Source organism: Macrosteles quadrilineatus, unplaced genomic scaffold, assembly GCF_028750875.1.
Source record: "Macrosteles quadrilineatus isolate MER2022 unplaced genomic scaffold, UCM_ALF_1.0 Scaffold_1__1_contigs__length_201487025, whole genome shotgun sequence".
Classification (NCBI taxonomy): domain Eukaryota; kingdom Metazoa; phylum Arthropoda; class Insecta; order Hemiptera; family Cicadellidae; genus Macrosteles; species Macrosteles quadrilineatus.
The window spans coordinates 54697785-54719066 of NW_026542594.1; the positions used below are offsets into that span (position 1 = coordinate 54697785).

At 35.6% G+C, this 21282-nt stretch overlaps 1 protein-coding gene across 2 annotated transcripts in view; it reads left to right on the forward strand.

Annotated features, from left to right (window-relative positions):
• The window catches only part of LOC128983109 (mitochondrial enolase superfamily member 1-like), a 148463-nt gene that overhangs the window by 36179 nt on the left and 91002 nt on the right, over positions 1-21282 (forward strand). For both annotated transcript variants that reach the window (XM_054402271.1, XM_054402272.1), the window contains exon 3: positions 2032-2134. In XM_054402271.1, coding sequence (XP_054258246.1) covers positions 2032-2134 — 103 coding nt within the window. The remainder of the gene's footprint in view (positions 1-2031; positions 2135-21282) is intronic.

A 21282-nucleotide genomic window follows, 5' to 3' on the forward strand; every position in this document is an offset into this window, starting at 1 on the left:
GCGGGAGACGGTTACAATTTCTACAAGCCGCGAGGAATTATCAGTTTACCGTGATCGCATGCAAATACTGCCACAATTTTATTTAATTTTCCAATTTTTGGCGCCCCCCTAAAAAAGCCAATTGCCTCGCGCCCTAGGCACGTGCCTACCGTGCCTATTTGGTAAATCGGCCCTGCTCACTAAATTCAAATTCAAATTCAAATTATCTTTATTTATATTATGTACAAAACGTACAATAAATAGTGTCAAAGCTTATAATTACTATGTACAAATACTTAACCTAAACAAAAAATACAGAAAATAAAACTATCTATAGCTGTATACATTCATAAACAGTTCATCTATTGAGTAGATGGGTTTTTCTATCAAAAATTCTTTAAGTTTTTGTCTAAACTTTTTTTTATCCTTAATATCTTTTATTTCATTTGGTATTATCTTTAAAAACTTTACACCGGCATATGAGGGCTTATGTTTATACATTTCTAAGTTGTGTTTCGGTAGAACTATATTATTTTTGTTTCTAGTGTTGTATTGATGGGTTTCACAATGTGTTTTAAATTTTTCCTGGTTATTTTTTACATGCACGATACATTCGAGTACGTACAAACTAAACACAGTTAATATTTTCAAATTGACAAATTGTTGCTTTACAGACTCATTATAATCTAGATTTAACATTATTCTTATTGCCTTTTTCTGTAAAACAAGTATCTTATCTAAATTTTTCTGGGAAGTGCCTCCATACACTACTATTGCATAAGATATATGTGATTGGATATGGGAATGAAAAACTATTTTTAATGTTGCTAGGTCACTTAAATAAAACATTCTTTTCAAGGCATAGATTCCAGAATTTACCTTACGCACAATGCTTTCTACATGATGATCCCACCTAAGACATTCATCAATATGGATGCCTAAAAATTTTGTACAATCAATTTGATTTATTGTGTTGTTGTCAATAAAAATATGAGGGCTACACTTATTTTTGTTCTGCTTAGTGCTGAAAGAAATAAAATTAGTTTTTTTGTGAATTTAGCATTAATCGATTGTTTACAAAAAATTCTTGGATTTGTGATAATTCTATATGAGCTGCTACTTCCAAATCAATCTGACATTTAGCAGATACAATTATCTACAATATTTATGTAATTTTATTTTACAATCTACGCAGATACAAATTACAGAGCCACTGGAGCGGAGCCCGAAAGGATTTTTGAGATAAGAATATGCCTATATGTTAATCGGGAATGTGAGCTATCATCTTGCCAAATTTCAGCCGAATCCGTCCAGTAGTTATTGCGTGATTGAACTTCAAACAAACAAACAAATACACAAACTTTCACATTTATAATATTAGTATGAAGTATGATTAAAATGTTACAAGGCTACCAACAGGGAGCAGAACTATTTTTTTTACATTTATGACAACAGCTAATTTAAACTAAGCACCAACAAAAAACTTTTTTTACAGGATTTTTACTGTTATTTTTATGTTATTAATTTAATAAATAATTTGTGATATTGTATGGGTGTTTGGTGATTTACTTTTTATATTGTTTAGGTGCAGTGGTAGAACATTATGACTATGGTAGTTGTGTTTATATACTATAGCATACCGTAAATTTAAAGAACCAAATTTTCTCAAACCGTGTCCTCCCCCATTGCAAACGCAGAACACAATGTATGCTGCAATAACATTTTATACTTATACGCCAACCCTGTACGAAGGAGGGTTACTCTGCTATAGGACATAAATGTGACATTTTTAAGGGGATATTTTAGTGAAAATCCAAGTCAGGTAAATGGAATTTCGCTTAGTCTGTAGGTTAGCTGTGGCGGGGGTATTTATTTAATCTAAAGTGAGCCTAAAAAAAATTTTAATGCCTCACTCATTACAACATCAATCTAGTAAAATAAACACACAATCATAATAACTGAAGGACTCTATATTATTATGTTAAATTATATTTTTTTAACACAAAATCTAAATATTTGTTCAAATTATTGTTAATAAAATTCCTGTTCCAGCACAAGGACCCAGATTACTCTTGTGCTTATGTTGTAATCTACACTGACAAAGATGTGGAGGGACATGGACTGGCATTCACTCTTGGGAGAGGCACTGAAATAGGTACACTGCTGCTGGTGTAGTAACACTTCGGCCCGGTAACATTTGGGCCAAATTCAAATTTCTTAGAAAACAGTAACACTTCGTGCCACTCGCATTTACAATTGATTAAGTAAGCTAATGACGAAAAATTGAGAAGTGTTGAGGAACGCAGTTACCTAGGTGATAAGTGGCCCATGACCTCAGACCTGTAGACTTTGTAATCACCCTGTGATGAAATGTCGGTCAACCGTTACCCTTTCGGAATCTGTGGAATACACCTCCACCAACCCCTTTGTTTACGAGGGAAGACGTTGCAAATTTTAACGTTATTCCTAAGAGTGAGGTCTAACTCACACCTAACCTAACCTAGCCTAACGCACCCTAACCTTATGTGGTAATTAGTTAATGTTTAGTTGAAAAATATCTTTGTCGAAGCCTTGTGGAACGCAGTTTGTGGTGAGTCAATTTTAAATCAAATGCCTTTTGTTAGTTTTTTACTATCCTCCTAAATAGTTAGTGTAGGCCTGTCAAATATTTTTTGGGACGAAGAGTGAAGTGTAGCAGTACGAAGTGAACAGGTAGAGAGTAGGACTCCAGGATACAACTGAGGATTTCGGGCCGAAGTGTTACAACACGAAACTGCTGGCTTATTTTCTTAGATTAGGAGCTAGAGAATTGCTTAGTTATTAAAACATGGAATAAAAACTAGCAGCCAATGTCACTTCGTGACTTCAAACCCCATAAGAACTACGTACTTCATTCACATACTTGGGAATAACGAATAGAAATTCTAACGAATAGCGCTATTAGTTAGTTTTTTCGGCTAACTTCTATTTTATTCATTAGTTTTTAAAAAGAGCTGGAAATAACTTCTACTCAGTTAGTTTTATAGCCAACGAATAGATAATATATTCGCTAGTTTTAAATCGGTAGTTTTTTTGGTCAGGCGAAAGTATTTCCAATACGGGTTATTTAAGTATTTGCCGTGTTCAGTGAGGGCTGCGTGCGTACGTGAGAGGTCAGCGCCCTTGTGACAAACAACGTGGGGGGTGGGGAAAGAGAAAGTCAAAGTCCAGTCGCTTTGGTATGCAGCGGACTCGGGGGGCGAGCCAATGGCAGCCAATAACAACACCCCAAGCACCGAAGGGTGGGAAGGGGGAATGTTTGTTTGGCGATTGATATGTAATCTCAAGTGTCTAATTCTTCACTTCAGGTTGATGTTCATTATCTGACCGTGACAGGTGTTAATTTTTTGTTAGTTTCTTAGTTGTCTTGTAGTTATATATATTTTAGTGATAGTTAAATATTTTTAATACATAGGCCTAAGTTATTAAGGTGTACGGTTTTAATTAAGTACCGGTACAGTAGATTAATAACATTTGTTTGCAATGGTGGGCGAGCGTGATATCAAGTGACCAAACTTAAGTGACATATTTCAACAAGTTGCAAAAAAAATTAAAAGGGTGGAATCGCATTAAAATGTTTATTGTGTTTACCCAAAACAAAAATAATTAAAGCATCAGTCACAAGTGCTTCGAATTTGAGAGCGCATGTTAATAAGTGGAGAAAAAGTATGATGGTCTCGTTTTTAAGTTGAACAGTTGTAAATTATGTTTGTGTATCGAAAGTAATGTTTTATGTCAGGAAAGGTGAGATGATCACTATTTGTTTTTGTCTTTTTAACTATTGAAAACAGAGTGATGACAAGTTTTTGTATCACCTTTGTCGGGGAAATAAATGTGCACTTCGAGTTTGAGCCTAAATATCTCTGAGATGAATTAACAGATTTTGTTGAAACAAAAATTAAATATAAGCTGGTTTAAATAAATTTTACTTGGTGTCAATTAAAAAATTTTCCATTTACCAGAAACATTTATATAGTTGAAAGATACTAAAAAGTACTGGTTTTTAAGAAACTCTGCACTAACAATGAAGTTTAAAATTTATTTGTAAACAAACCACTGAGCCAATCTTTCTGAAATTTGTATGGCTTATTGGTAGGTTCATTGTTAACATTTCCATGCATTTAAAAAATTTTACTGACAATAGTTTTTATGCTGCTGTTATTTTTTAATACGTATGCTAACATCGTTAATAAGACACTGAAAATTTTGTTCAAATTACCATCATGTTTGCCGTGACACAATAAATAACATTAATATGACAGATTTATAATGCGAACAAAGGTGGTTTTTAAACAGATTTATATTTGTAGACAAACATTTCTCCCATGACTGGCAGCGGGCCGCCTGGTGTTTATACGATATTTCCCAGCCGGGCGGTAGCACTTGCGAATCTGCGACGTTGCTGTGTACCTGGCTACCACACTGACATTGCACGGCAAACTAATGTGTAAATCATTATATTTATTTAGTTAGAAATTTACATAAATTTACTAACAAAATATTCACTAGTCATGAAACAAATACATTATAATAAGATAAATACAAATATAAATCTACAAATTAAAAAACACCTTTGTTCACTGCGAACGCCTTCAGAGCGGCAAGCCTAGTCATTACTAACGGACGAGGAAGAATCGGCGACACCAATTTTGAATAATAACTTCTTTTAAAGTTTAATAGGCATTTCAAGTAAATTTTGTCATAGTAATGAATGTATAGTGTAATGTAAATGTGACGATGTCTAATTAATATTTAATTAAAACACAATTAGTAACCAAGATGTGTCATTATTTCATTACGTATGAAATCCTTTAAAACAACTGTCCAACAAACAGCTATCTTCTACAAATGTTGAAAACTAACTTTATTTTCTATCAGTTAGTTTTTCAACTAACTAATAACTTCTATCAGTTACTTTTTAAACTAACTAACTAGTAACTTCTATCATTTACTTTTTATGGGACTAACTTCTAACTTCTAACTAGTTAGAAATTTTGACTAACTTTCCCAACTATGTATTCATTAGTCCCAGTTAAAAAAGAGGGGGATTTAGTGAATTGTCCATGGCTAAAGGGCAGTTGATAAGGGTGAAAACGATTATTTCTCATCATATCCCTATTATTTGCATTGAACAAAGATTACTTAATAGGTACAAAGATTTTTTAAACTGAATTATATATAGAACTAGCTGGCCCGACAGACGTCGTCCTGTCCTAATGTGGTTTTATGTCAAATGCTCGTTCATTTTCAAGATGAGCTCCTTCGCATGGCTCATAATCACGTCCTGGTTGAAGTTCGTTCGCTACGCTCACTCACCTTTGCGTTGGAGCTTGTTCGCTGTGCTCACTTGCCTTCAGGTTAGCTCGTTCGCTACACTAATTCCCCTCCAGGTTGAGGTTTGTTCGCTACGCTCACTCACCTTTTGGTTGCAAATTAGCTGTTGTCATAAATTTAAACAAATAATAGTGCTGCACCCTGTCGGTAAACCTACTTTTTAATGCTATTGAACATCACAGAATCAAATTGATAGTTGAATCAGCTGTTATCATTCTTTAATTCCATTTCAATATGAGTACTCATAAGGTTAACATGGGAAACTCCAGAGCCACTGGGGCGGAGCCCTTTTGACGGATCTGCACCAAACTTCACACAAACCATCCTTGAATAATGCTTAGTAATGCCTAAAAGTTTCATTACAATCTGTCGAGCGGTTTCGGAGTCCATAAAGGACAAACAAACAAACAAACATACAAACAAACAAACAAACATAAATTGGATTTTATATATATAGATAGATAACATTAATTCCAAGGGACGAGTTGCATGCACGAGTTCTTACAGTGTTGAATGCTAGTCTCACTTGTTTGGATTGAAAACATATTTCACAATTGGAGCTGAGAGCTTTAACATCTTTGCTTATCTTCATTCCTTCAGATAGACTTATCAGTTTAGACAGATTTGCCTGTCCAAGGTGAACTAATCTTCAGTGCCACATTAGTACATAATTTTCCTTCTCTGTTGCCAATGTGCTAGATTCTATTTCACTTTGAGTCAAGTTAACAATAAATACTCCACTTTCGGTTTTAAACCATTCAAGGATTTTTTTCACCAGATTTTGCTACCTACTTTGACCTTATTGTCCGAAAACAAAACTTCACCGCCAGCTTTAGTAATGGCATTCACGGATAAAAGATTTTTACTCAAGTTAGGAACGTGCAAAACATTATTTAATTTACACTTTGGGGTTCAAACATTTCAATTTTATTTGCTTCTATTGTTTCAGAATGTTTAGCAACTTGAATATCTATTGAGACTTCTTTACACTGTTTTAGTATTCCTTCCTTAATATTCCTTTAGATGAGATGTTGATCCCGAGTCTACTATACACTTTACTAATGCCCATGCGAGAATAATTTTCTATAATTTTATGCATGAAATTCCTTAAGAAAGATATATTGTTACTTTTCGTTCTTCTAAAGTAGCAGTCTTTGTGAGAAGGTTGTTTTAACGAATTTCCCATATAGGGAATAAGCTATTACCGTAGGTCTCATAAGACCTAGACCCAGGACCGATTTACTTTTTCGTTTTGAGGTCCCCAGAGGCCAAAAACACCATCCGTTCAAATTCATATATATATATATATATATGTCCGTAGCGATAACTCAAGCAAAAATGATCCGATTTTGATGAAATTTGGTACAAATGTGTAAACCTACGTTAATTCGAACGAGTTCGTGAACCAGCATAATCGGACGATGGGAACAGGGCTTTATGGGGTAAAAATGGGTTTTTCTCATTTTTGACCCTAAAAACAAAAAAATTGCAATTTCTTTCTGAACCATTTTGTAGAGCTTAAAAAAATAAATAATTTAGTATATTGAAGCGCTGATGTATGCCAAACGGTCTCGGAGAAAATAAAAAAAAGTGTAATATAAAATTCCCATGTTATGGACGAAATGAAAACTGTTGTAGTTAACTTGTTTATGGATAATGTAGATAAAATTTGGCAAATTTATTTATTTTATCCTATACTATTGACGTATGGTCAAAAAACACTTTTTACCTTCCCCCGTAGCAGCAAACCTAAGCACTCGTTAATTCTAATGTTATTAAAATTGGGAATAAATAGTAAAAATTTAATCAGACAAGTTGAAATTCGCTTAGTCTGCAGATTTGCTGCGGCGGGGGTATTTTTATTCTTACATGTAAACAGTTCTACAAATACAGGGTTTCCATAAAATAATGGTGCGGTTTTAACATCCTGTAAAACTGTTATAAGACAAATTAAATGACTTCTGTTGGTATCCCTGTATCTAGTAGCTCAAACAGTTTTGTTCACATTTGTTAAAACAGCTGTTTTGATTGTTGTACTATACTCGCCGTAGTCTTGAATTAGGAATACCTGTAAGTACTCTTCACAAAGTTTTACACAAAAGACTCCATCTTCATGCCTACAAAATTCAACTTCTTCAAAAAATAAAAACAACAGATTTGATAAAAAGAGCAGGATTCGCTACATTTATGTTGAACCAAATGGCAGAAAATGAATCATTTTTGAATGAAGTAGTTTTTTCAGATGAAGCCACATTTCACATCAGTGGTTGTGTTAATAGGCACAACGTAAGAATTTGGGGAGCTCAGCATCCTCATGAAACTTTTGAAAAGGAAAGAGACTCACTAAAAATAAACGTTTGGTGCGGCCTGTCCAGAGAAGAAGTAATTGGGCCATTTTTCTTCGCTGAAAAAACTATCAATGGAAATGTTTACTTGGACATGTTAGAAAACTATTGTTTTCCTCTACTTGACGACATGGAAAATGCAAAAAGCCTTTATTTTCAGCAGGATGGAGCACCTCAACATTATAAAACAATTGTTCGAGATGCTTTAGATGTTAAGTTCCCGAACAGGTGGATTGGAAGAGGCGGTCCTATAGCATGGCCCCCCAGGAGCCCGGACCTGACTCCATGCGATTTTTTTCTTTGGGGTCATGTAAAGAACATAGTATATGCTAAAAAAATTTGCAATTTGGACCACCTAAGGGAAAGAATCATTCATGCAGTTTCAACGGTGACAAAAGAAATGTTGCAAAATGTGTGGGCTGAAGTAATTATTGTTTGGGCGTCTGCAGGGCTAGGAATGGTGGCCATGTCGAGCTTTATTAGATATGTATAAAGTCTTTTTAATGTAAGGAATCCAATAAAATAAATAGTTTTTTTGTACCTCTCCTCGTTATCTTTTTATTTCATAATTAAACCGCACCATTATTTTATGGAAACCCTGTATTATTGGGATCTATCAATGGTTTAAATTTGTTCCTTGCAACGTCCTGAAAAAGAAAATATATAATAGTAGCCTATATACTTTTGTATGGTAGAACACAATTTATATAGCTTTAAAGTATGTTCATACAGTAAAAAACGGCCTGCCAGTACAGAGATTTGATTTGTAGCTGCCAGATGCAGTGTTGAAGTTTTTACTATATGAACCATTCCTGGGCCCATAATCTGATAAGTTTTACTCTGTTTTTTTATAGTAGCAAAAATTAAAAATAGTACCCCCTTACCCTAATAATAGAACGATAAACCCCCCCCCTTCTTTCCCTTTCATCCCTTTCCCTTTCTTGCATCGAACTGTATAGGCAAGACCACTGAGGAATGAAGAATAACGCAATAAGCGAGATGATGTCATTCGTGGCAACGCACGTCCTGGATGAAAGATATGTGACAATGGTTCATTATCGGTGACAAGAGTGAATTTTTTACCAAAAACGTAATTGTAAAAATGGGTGACTGCGTAGATGATTGCTAGAGCTTCTCTATCAAGTTGGCTGTAATTGGTTTCAGCCTGGGTCAATGCTCTGGATGCATATGCAATTGGTCTTTCTTGACCATTTATATCATGACTGAGTATTGCAGCAATTCCAGTTGGGCTAGCATATGTTGTGAGAATAACTGGTTTTGATGGGTCGAAAGGAATAAGAACTGTATCACTACAAAGTTCAGATTTCAGATTCAGAAATGAGGCTTCAGTAGCAGCTGGCCAAAAGAATTTTTCTCCTTTTCGAAGCAAACATCGTAGCGGATGTGTTTTTGAAGAGAAGTCAGGAATGAATTTTGCATAGTATGTAACTAAGCCAAGAAAGCGTCTTAACTCATCAACATTTCGAGGGCGAGGCATCTGAGTAACTGCTTCAACCTTTTTAGGGCATTTTTGAATCTTATTGAATGACACCACATGTCCAAGGTAATTAATACTTTCCTTGAAGAAAACACATTTTGTTCTGTTAAGATGTAGATCATTCTTCTTGAGACATTCCAAACATGCAATAAGGTTCTTCATACACTCTTTGAGAGTTTCACCGTGACAAATGATATCATCAAAGTATGCTTCTACCTTTGATAATCCGTTTAACAGTTGTGACAAAATTCGATTAAACTCAGAAGACCACCCCATTCGACGCATTGATGATGCCCTACATAGTCTCCGCGGATCAAGATACTTCTGTAAGTTGGATCTTCATAAGGCTTATTTACGTCTAAAAGTCGATGAAGAGGGAAGTAAGATTCAAACAATATCAACCCATAAAGGAATTCATGTTGAACATTCCTTTATGGGTTGATATTGTTTGAATCTTACTTCCCTCTTCATCGACTTTTAGATGTAAATAAGCCTTATGAAGATCCAACTTACAGAAGTATCTTGATCCGCGGAGACTATGTAGGGCATCATCAATGCGTCGAATGGGGTGGTCTTATAATTATGTACTAAACGAAACTTCCCCCCAGGTTTCTTCACCATGAAAGTAGGTGCAGCATACTGGCTCTGACAGTGTTCAATAACACCAGCTTCTAATAAACCGTCCACCTGTCTATCTAATTCTTCCCTTTCTTTGGGGCCTAACCGATACGGAGGTAGGGCTACGGGTTCATCGGACTTAACTCTTATCTCGTACGGGGGAATATTGGCTTCCTCTAAGTCTGTATCGTCCTTAGCAAACACGTCCCTGTAAGAATTTATTAGCTCCTGTGCTAATTTGAATTGAGAAGGTGTTAACTGTGGGTTTATATCTATTTTGTTCCCGCCACTATCAGTTATACTTCCTGAGAAGTTAGGAGGTAGAGGGTCCGATTTAGGTACTATCGTTAAAATATCAGATTCTACAACATCAGAGATACCATTAAAAATAGGGCTTAAAGTCACGTTTTGGGGCTCGTGGAAAAGTGTTTCCAAAGTATGAGTCACGTTGGATGCATCTAGTGTAAAGTTTTGGGGAGCATCGAATAAATCGACTGAGACTATTTGTACTGGGGCACTACGTGTAGCGGCTGACTCATCATTGCGCGCTGAAGTGCGTGTCCAGTTACCTAGCATCGGCAACTCTGTACGTTGACCCTGGCAAGAGAACGTAACTGTTCGCTTATCATAATCGAGTACTGTACAATACTGAGACAAGAAATCATTTCCTAGCAGTAAAGAACAATTTAGTTCCTCTACTACAAACACATTATGTACAAAACACTTAGAGTCTATGCAAAATTCCACTTCTGCTTCACCTAACACATTTAAATGGGTTTTCCCCGCCGTAGTGAGGAGTGCGTTAGTTGGCTTGATAATATATTTTGATTCCCTGAGCTCCTTGCTATTTACACATGAAATATTAGCTCCAGAATCTAAGAGTATAGCTACTTCACCGCCCTCCATTAATCCGTTCACGTGCAAAGGATATCTTTTCTTGATTCCCCGAGTAACAACTGAGCTGCAAACACTTTCCGCTTTCATTTGTTTTGTAAAGTCAGAAAGGAACCTTACATGCTTTTGCTGATATTGCTTTTGCACGCATGGATTGTAAATGTTACACTCATCATTATCTATGCTATGTACACTGTCGTTAAACTTCCGAGGTATTTGGCCAGCAGGGGGAGGTTCATTATCCCCTGGCCTAATTAGTTTTTTTGATAACGAGGGGCACGACAGTCAACAGTGAAATGTCCCATGTTATGACAATTCCTACAAGGCTGACTGGGGAAGTTAGAGAAATGCACCTGTTTACCAGGTCGGCCCCCATAATGTACATTTTCCCTGCGGGGGTATCTGTCACGATCACTGTACGAATTAAGCTGAGTATAAGACCTTGATTTGTGGTAAGGGCTTTCAGATCGGTAAGGACTACGTCCCCTTTCATCTCGATTATTATAGCTGGTACGGGCGGGGGAATGGCGATAACTTGGTCTCCTATTCTCCTCGCGGTATGGTGATCTGGCAGGTGATCGGTGATACTTTTGGGAACTAGACGACCTATTTTCTTCATGACGTGGTAAACTACGAGAGCTATGTGGAGTATAGGGTGAGATATCCCTACGAGACCGCCTGCTGTCGTCTTGAGATCTGTCGTCGACTCTATCTTTACCATAGCGTTCAAATCTGTCGGTTTTAGCAGAAACGTGTATCTCGTGCACCATTTCAGTAAGAGAATTTAATTTGGCTTCAATATCAGCATGATTGGGCTGCTTAGGCTCTAATACCCCAAATCTACGCCTTAACAAGTAATTACCATGCTCAAATTTAGCAATGTTCGCCTTTAACAATCCTAGAGTGGTATTATCCAAAATAGAAATTTGCTGTAACATCGCAGGATTTAACCCCTTTAGAATATGACCGCAGATTTTAGACTCGTCCATTGTCGAGTCGACCAGCCGGCAGAGTTTTTCAATGTCAGCAGTATATTCTGCTACCGTTTCATTAGGTTGTTGGACGCGTGAGTTTAGCTCTAGCATAAGCAGTTCTTTGCTTTCAACCGGTGCAAAATTCGATAAGAAAGCAGTTTTGTAAGCTTCATAGGTAGCCTGAGGGTTTTTAACTTCAAGATTTTCAAAAAAACTTAGTGCAGCGTTTTCTAGATACATGGGAAGATATAAGACCTTTTAGCGAATTTCCCATATAGGGAATAAGCTATTACCGTAGTACTCATGGTAAGACCTGGACCCGAGACCGATCTAATTTTTCATTTTGAGGTCCCTAGAGGCCAAAAACACCATCCGTTCAAATTCATATATATATATATATTATATATATATATATATATATATATATATATATATATATATATATATATATATATATATGTGTCCGTTAGCTTGATAACTCGAGCAAAAATGATCCGATTTTGATGAAATTTGGTACAAACGTGTAAACCTACGTTTATTCGAACGAGTTCGCGATCCAGCATAATCGGACCATGGGAACGGGGGTTTATGGGGGGTTTTATGGGGTAAAAATGGGTTTTTCCCATTTTTCAACCTAAGTACAAAAAATTTTGCGATTTCTTTCTAAACCGTTTTGTAGAGCTTAAAAAAAGAAATAATTTAGTATATTGAAGCGCTGTTGTATGCCTAACGGTCACGGAGAAAATTCAAAAATAGTGTAATTAAAAATTCCCATGTTATTCTTATGGAGAAAATGAAAATTGTTGTAGTTTACTTGTTTATGGGTATATATTGATAACATTTGGCAAATTTATTTATTTCATCCTATACTATTGACGTATGGTCAAAAAACACTTTTTACCTTCCCCGTAGCAGCAAACCTAAGCACTCGTTAAATCTAATGTTATTTAAATAGGGAATAATATGTCTTATTTATGGAAATATTTTAGTATAAATGTAATCAGACGAGTTGAAATTCGCTTAGTCTGCAGGTTTGCTGCGGCGGGGGTATTTATTATCATCCCATGCGTTTATCTTGGATGCGCGCTCAAATTTGTTAAAAAATATGTGAATATCCTGACCAGCTTTTCCCGTGAAATTTCCAGGTTGATAAAAAGGAGATTTTTCCCTATTCATAGTGACGGCTTCTGAAGGGTCAAGGGCAGGAAGTGAACTGTTGGTCTGGTCGAGGGCATGCGATCCCGAGCCTGCACCTAAGGTCTGGATGTCGGTATTTTGATATACGGGGGCGGGGTTAGCAATTGATGGAAGTTGTCTATTATCTAAAGTTATCTCATTATCAGACTCATTAACTGAATCATAAGTTTGAAACTCACTTGGTGAACTATACAAAGAAAGTTTAGAATCCTGATCGTACTTAAGTTTCAATAATCTAAGATTACCTCTTAAATAGTCGAGATCAGCGTCTACCGGATAAGTTAGCCCTAAATGTTTGTACCAGTTTAGTACCTCTTTTCTATTACAGCTTTTAATATCAGACAAACTTAGTGCGTCCATTACTCGCCATTACACATAGCTTTGTTATATGACATGAAAAAATTATCTAAATAAAATAATTCACAGAGCTAATGTAACAAAATCAATCCACACATTCCTACGTTAAAGAAACACATTACTAATTTTTAACTCGCTATAGAAGCCTATCGCATCCTATCAATAGGTACAAAATAAAAGACATAAACAGATATAAAATTCAACTTTAGACAGCGTTCATGTTATCAATCGTCATTTAAATAACACGCATAAGCAATCTTCAAATAATACAAAACAAAAATATTCGTGTAAATAAGCTAATAATAATAATAATTATAATCGAGCCCTAATACTTGGTAAAAGATGTATAAAACGAAAGAGTGGCTAAAAACTTTAAAACTAGATTAATACAGAGGCCTAACAACGAGAATTAAGCATGAGCTGCAGCTCACTGTCGTCAAGCTATTTATTCTCAACGAGGGTATATCAAACGGCTTAAATCGCTTATCACGCGCCCAAAATAAAAAATAGATAATACTTTTATAAAACACAACACTAAATAGAAATTACTTACTTTCTAGCATGCACAAAAAATACAACGATTGTCCAGGTAATAATAACAAAGGCCTAACAATTATAGACATATAAGATGTAACTCAAACAAAAGAAATTACTGATGTACACACAAAAGAACTATTCTTAAGTAAAAACTTAAGACACGGCTGTCTCCACCATTTGCCACGATTGGAATTGTGACCGGGGGCGTAACCGGGATCGATTTAAATAATAAGAATTCTTTAGTGAGAGGTAAAAGAATGTTTAATCATTATTCAAATAAAGTGGATGGACAATATGATAAAGATAATAATAAAGACAATAATAAAAATGGATGATAAAATAAATTTATTTAAGTAGGCCTAAGCAAATGAAATTTATATATCAAACTCTAATAATTATAATTCTTTTTGACACGTTAATATATTCAAACAGGAATTTAATAGTCAGTATATTTATTCACACAAATTATAAATGAAATCAATTATTATAAAAATTATTACAATTAACATCAATCAATCACTGACTTTAAAAAGTTAAGTTAGCCTGGACAATCACAAAAATTATAAAGTTAAATATTAATAAAGAAATCGCCTTACCAAAAGCCCGGAGACCGGCGAAGTGTCCCCTTTGACAGTCTGGGGCCAAGTGTCTTCCTTTCGGTCAACTTCAACCTCAGTCTCTCCAAAGTACAATTGCTAAGTCTACGGTTTTTGTGGGTCGGTCGATTGAGCAAGCTACGTGTCATCAAGAATTCTGTCTACTAAATGCCAATGTTCTGACACTGGTATATGCATTGTGAAATCCATTTACCAGGTGTTATATATTCCAAATATCTATCTTTTATTTAATATTGATCATATGACTGGAATAATTTCATATTGTAAATAATTCAATGTTTACATTTATTATTAAGAAATAAACATGTATCAAGAGTTGTGTTCATATATTTTGTATTATTTTTATATCTAATAATTTGGCGACGAGGAAGAAAATGACTGAAATACAAGACCTTATATCTACTTTGAACAGTTTTATGACATTAATGACACAACATACAAGTCAACAGACAGAACAGCCTAGATCAAAACATAGTACCAAGGAACTACTACAGAGCAATGCCTTGATGTTTGATGCTTATGATGAAAGTAAGGAAACGTTTGAAAGCTACACTCAGCGTTTAGAAATATTTTTTAAAATAAAAGGATTGACAGACAATGATTCAGAGACTGAACAATTGAAAGGTTTATTTTTAATCAATTGCTTAGGTGCTAAGCACTACAATCTGATCTGCAGTCTAACATCTCCAGACAAACCAGACTCAAAAACATATCAAGAATTACTGATATTACTAAATGAGCACCTAAGCCCAAAGAAGAACATACTTACAGAACAGCACAAATTCTTATCCCGTTTACAAGATGGAAATGAATCAATCACAAATTATGTCACAGTCCTCAAACAACTGGCTTGTTCAGCAGATTTCAAATCTGGGTGTAAAGAAGGAAAATGTACAAAATCAGTTATAAACCTCATGCTCAGGGCTCAATTCATCAGAGGCTTATATGACTCGGACATCAGAGAAAAACTCTTACAACTGGGGGAAATATCATTTGACAAAGCCTTAGAAATCGCCTTGGCTATAGAGGCATCAAAACTTGACAACCAGATTTTATATACTAGTAATAACCAGAATGACATTCACAAAATAAGTAAAACAACAAAGAACAATATCGGCCCTAAGAATAAAAGTTTCTCAACCAAAAACCATTTCTCTAATGACTCAAGCAAAAAGAAAGACAGGAAAAACAAAAGGCTACAGCGACTGGGACTTTTAGATGTCTGTTTGCACTGTGGAAGGAATAACCACGAAACACAAAATTGCCGATTAATAGATGAACTAAATTGCAGGTATTGTCATAAAGATGGACACATAGAAAAGGTTTGCATAGCGAAACGAATACAGGAATTACAGTCTTCAGAGAAAAATGTAAAAAGAGTTGATGAAATTGATTCTGAATATGAATACGACGTTCAACGGATCATAAATGTATTGAAGAATGACGAAGGAGATGACAGAATGATGATTAACGTATCTCTAAATGGTAAACAGCAACGTTTTGAGTGTGATTCCGGAAGTCGTGTTAGCATAATAAATAATGATGACTTCAAGAAACTAGACTTACGTGTTCCAGTTTGCAAAACAAGTGCTCTTTTTCGATCTTATACTGGACAAATTTTCAAACCAATCGGGGTCTGTACCCTAAGCATATCTTACGAAGGGAGATCTTGCAGAGAGGATCTATACATTGTAAATCTACCTAAAAACGCTATTCTTGGAAGGGATTGGATTCGAAAATTGAAAATTAACTTACACAATATTAATCTTGTTAATATGAAGAAACCAGAGGTTGATACCAACACTGTTGTCAAATCTATCAAGCAAAGATTCTCAAGCGTTTTTGAACAATGCATTGGTAAAACACCCAACTTTACATGCTCTTTAAAACTAAAGGATAATTCAAGACCTGTGTACTTAAAACCCAGACCAGTACCTCATGCTCTTCGAGAAGCTGTTGAGAATGAACTAGATAAACTTGAAAAAGAAGACGTAATAGAGAAAGTGGATCAATCTGAGTGGGGAACACCGATTGTTGTGATTCCAAAAGCAAATGGAGCGGTCCGTATTTGCGCGGATTACAAGGTAACTGTGAACCAACAACTACATGACAGTCGTTATCCAATACCAAGAATAGAGGATATCCTTAACAAAATGAGAAATGGAAACTATTTTTGCACTTTAGACATTTACAAGGCTTATTTACATCTTTCAGTGGACTCTGAAAGTTCTAAAATCCAGACAATTACCACACATAAGGGTACATATCTAGCAAAAAGACTGTTTTTCGGAATTAAGACTGCCCCAAATGAATTTCATAAATTTATTGACCAAGTCGTACAAAATCTTGAAGGGACAGTGGCTTATTTTGATGATATTGTTGTACAAGGCTGCACTTTTGAAGAATGCAAATCCAGGCTCATAAAGGTCTTAGAAAAATTGGAACAACACAATCTACATGTGAATGTTGAAAAATGCAAGTTTTTTGAGAGAAAGGTGCAGTATCTGGGTCATATCATCAGCAAAGACGGTATCCAGAAATCACCAGAAAAGGTGAGGGCAATCCAGGATGCTCCCCGTCCAACAAATATCACAGGAGTGCGTCAATTCCTTGGACTAGTACAGTACTATTCAAAGTTCATCAAAGATGCATCTACACTGCTAAATCCCTTACATCAGCTTCTAAGGAAAGAAAAACGTTTTCACTGGTCCCAGGAATGTGAAAAAGCTTTTACTTGTGTTAAAGAAGAGATAGCAAGTGACACAGTCCTTACTCCATACAACCCAGACTTACCCGTGATACCCGTTGCTACAGATGCTAGCCCTGTTGGCTTATCAGCTGTGCTGTCTCATAAAATGCCAAATAATGAAGAGAGGCCTATTGTGTTTGCCAGCAGATCCCTCACTGCTGCAGAGCGCAACTATAGCCAATTGGACAGAGAAGCAACTGCTGTATATTGGGGGTGTAAAAAAATGTTCGATTATATATACGGAAGGAAGTTTACTCTTGCCATTGACAACAAACCACTGATGACCATATTTCATCCAGACAAGAAACTACCATTGTTGACTTCATCCAGGATGCTTAGATATGCTCATTTTCTTTCAGGATTTGATTATGAGATTGTACACAAAAAATCAAACGACCACTGTAATGCAGATTACCTCTCAAGACATCCCTTACCCATAAAAGAAGAGAATAAATGTGGTTGACGAAGATTACACTGTTCGAAAAGAGACAATACACTGCATAACAACCGATACTATCATGGCTAAAGACATAGAAAAAGAAACATCACTTGACGAAGAACTCTCTCGCTTAAAGGAAAAGCTCCTAAACGGAGAAGTCGCTGACCCAGAAATATCACTTCAAGACGGAATTATTTTTAGAGGAAATCGTGTTATCATTCCAAAAAAGCTACAACCTAAAATCCTCCAAGAATTACACTCAACACACGTAGGAATAGTGCGGATGAAGAGTCTGGCAAGAAACTACTGTTACTGGAAAAACATTGATACAGATATTGAGAGTATGGTGGCAAGTTGTAAGGCATGTTGTGAGAATAAGAAAAATCCAGAGAAGGCTCCTACCCATGTTTGGGAAATACCAAAACGCAATTGGCAGCGAGTCCACATGGATTACGCAGGACCTTTTCTGAATCACAACTTCTTGATTGTTGTAGATGCCAGGTCAAAGTGGCCAGAAATATATCCGATAAAAAGTGCGCCAACAACTGCCAGTACTATTCATTACCTCAGAGAAATATTCAGTCACCATGGCCTACCAGAAATATTGGCCAGTGACAATGCCACAATTTTTAAATCTGCAGAGTTTCAAGCATTCTGTAAACGCCAAGGAATAAGACAACGATTCATTGCACCAGGAAACCCCTCTACAAATGGTCAAGCGGAAAGATTTTGCCAAACACTCAAGACAAAACTGAGGTGCATGCAGTTTGAACAGGGCACTTTACATGAAAAACTATGTGCACTATTATTTCGGTACCGAGCTACACCACTGAGTACTGGTGCATCCCCAGCACAATTAATGTTTGGCAGGAACTTGAGAACCAAGCTAGATCTCTTAAGGCCTGGCGAAGCTGACAAAAATGAAGCTCAGCAACCAATATTTAACAAACATTACAATATTGGGGAGAGAGTACAATCAAGAAATTACGCAGGATCCATTCTGTGGAAATTTGGAACTGTGGTGGAAAGACTGGGACGACTTCACTATCTCGTAGAAATTGATGATGGGTATGTAATAAAACGCCACTTCAATCAACTTCGAGCTTGTCAAGTGCCAAAAGATTCTACTCATTACAAAAGCCCTCTACCTAGCTCATTGACACAAACAAGGCAAGAAAGTTCAAACAACCGATGCGACCCAAAAGCCAAAGTACCACCAAAGCAAACTAATCGAACTTTAATATTCCAAAATACCAATCAAAATTGTTCAAGACAACCTATATTCATGGGAAATACAAGGTACGGTATGTTAAGGAAATCAATAAGCAATTTAGAAAGGTCACAAGATACAGAAAATGTCTCAAGTAACACCCCAAGCTGGGAAGGAACTATAGACACTGAAACATCGGATCCTACAGCAAGCACTATGCCTAATACTGAGGAAAAAAGCCCTATACATAACAATGAAGCGTCAAGTACAATCCATCGTACAAGCAGCCGACAAGAGGCCGAAGAGCCAAGTACAATCATACAACAAGACGCTGAAGTGTCCAATGCAAACTCACAACCAGATGTTCCTGTCCCTAAAATTCGCCGCTCATTGAGAATCAGAAAACCAATTATAAGGATGAACTTGTAAATGAACATTCTCTTAAATAAGTAGGGAGGAATTGTTATATATTCCAAATATCTATCTTTTATTTAATATTGATCATATGACTGGAATAATTTCATATTGTAAATAATTCAATGTTTACATTTATTATTAAGAAATAAACATGTATCAAGAGTTGTGTTCATATATTTTGTATTATTTTTATATCTAATACCAGGTCTTTTACTTTTGAAATATAATCCCAAAATTTAGAAAATAATTTTTGGTGACTACCCGTCACAGTGGTGAAAAAATATTTCTGTGCCTTATCAATGCAGCCTTTTGAAATATTAAAGGAACTATATCTATAGGTACTATAACAAATTTTAAACAAATAATTTAGCATTAAAGACAGCAGACAAAACTAATATGATTATCAAAGCATCAAGGACTAAAAAATGTAATAGCAAATAAAGTATATGTTTCATTGCATCTCTGATTCTACTCTACAAAAATATCAACAAACAACTTAATATACAAACCAGTTCTTTTTCAGTTCCATCGTCCATTGCCTTTACATTTGCACACTTAGACTTACCATTAAGTAAACATAGTAACAGATATTTCATTGATTTTAGAAACAAAAGAACACTGTGTACTGCTTAGTTTTATGATATTTTCTTTGGTTTAATTTAATCAGTGGTGTGGCAAAACACAAATAATAAATGAATCAAATAAAGTAAATGTGAACTGAAAGCTATGTTAAGATAAAATATGAGTATTTTGTATTACCATTTGATAATTAAATGTAGTTCCACATATACAACAGATTTTAGAAAACAAAAATCAACGACGTACAATTTAGTTATTCATGATATTCTTTAGTTTAATGTAAGCATAGGTTTAGCAAAACACAATAACTTAATTTAGATAAATATACATATAAAAAAAAAACAATGTGATGTGCAAGTTATGTTAAGTTAATATAACACAGCAGCAGTTAGAATTTCTGTAAAGTAGCCTCCAAATTCATACAAAACATCTATACATTGTAATTTTCATACTGTTTCCATGAAAACATATCAATAACATTATTTTCATAACTTTGACGCTTTAAAAAAATCCAAAGCAGAGCCGGAGTTGATACAGCAATGGTTATAGAATTATTTCGATAATCATTGACATAGTTTTAAAATAAATAATCCATGATAAAAGCTTAGATTAAAATAAACCTACCTCATAGTTATGGAAAGTATTATATTTAATTTCTTTGTATCAGCTGTCTGAAATGGTGAAATATGCAGTTTAGCAGTTCTTCTTGTCTACATTTAAGTGTCAAAGCAAATGTAAACAAACATTGTTAGTTAGTGTTCTCATCGCAGCCATGGAGACCAATCAATATTTACTTTTAAAATGTTCACCTCAGAACTTTTAAAGCCAAAGGGGCAAAGCCTACGGTCAGTATCGAAATGTGAATAGTCCTATACCCAGTCAGCACACTTTCTCCTCAGGACATCCCACGGATATTGCGACAGGATATGCAAGATATCCCATAGTGGTCCTATGGTCAACTTGGGATATCACAGGATATCCACAGGAATGCCTAATGTCCCCGCCCGGGGATGTCCTACGGATAAGCTCACATGCATATCCGTGGGACATCCGAGGTCATCCGAGGGTAGTCCTCAGGACATTCTCAGGACATATGGGACTACTATGGGATGTTCCTGGGATAAAGTGTGGTCTGGGCCTGAACATAAAAAACACAAAATAATATAGATTTAGTATGAAAAGCTCAATTATAAGTTTAGTAAATTGATTAAATAGTAAATAAACACAAATTTTGAAGAAAAAAACGAGAAAAAAGTTTTTGGCCCAGACAGGTTTCGAACCTGGTACCTTCGCCTTGTGAGCCTCTTACCTTACCTCCTGAGCTATCTGCGCTTGTTGATCATGGGTGTTTTCAAGTGGTTAAAGAGTAGCCGACAGTTGCAATGGTCGCAATACTTAAAATATTTTTGATACTACAGTAGGCTATATATGATTCTGTTAATCTGTTTAGACCTCAAGTAGTTGAATTGTTTTTCTGGTAGTTGGAGAGGATACTGGTA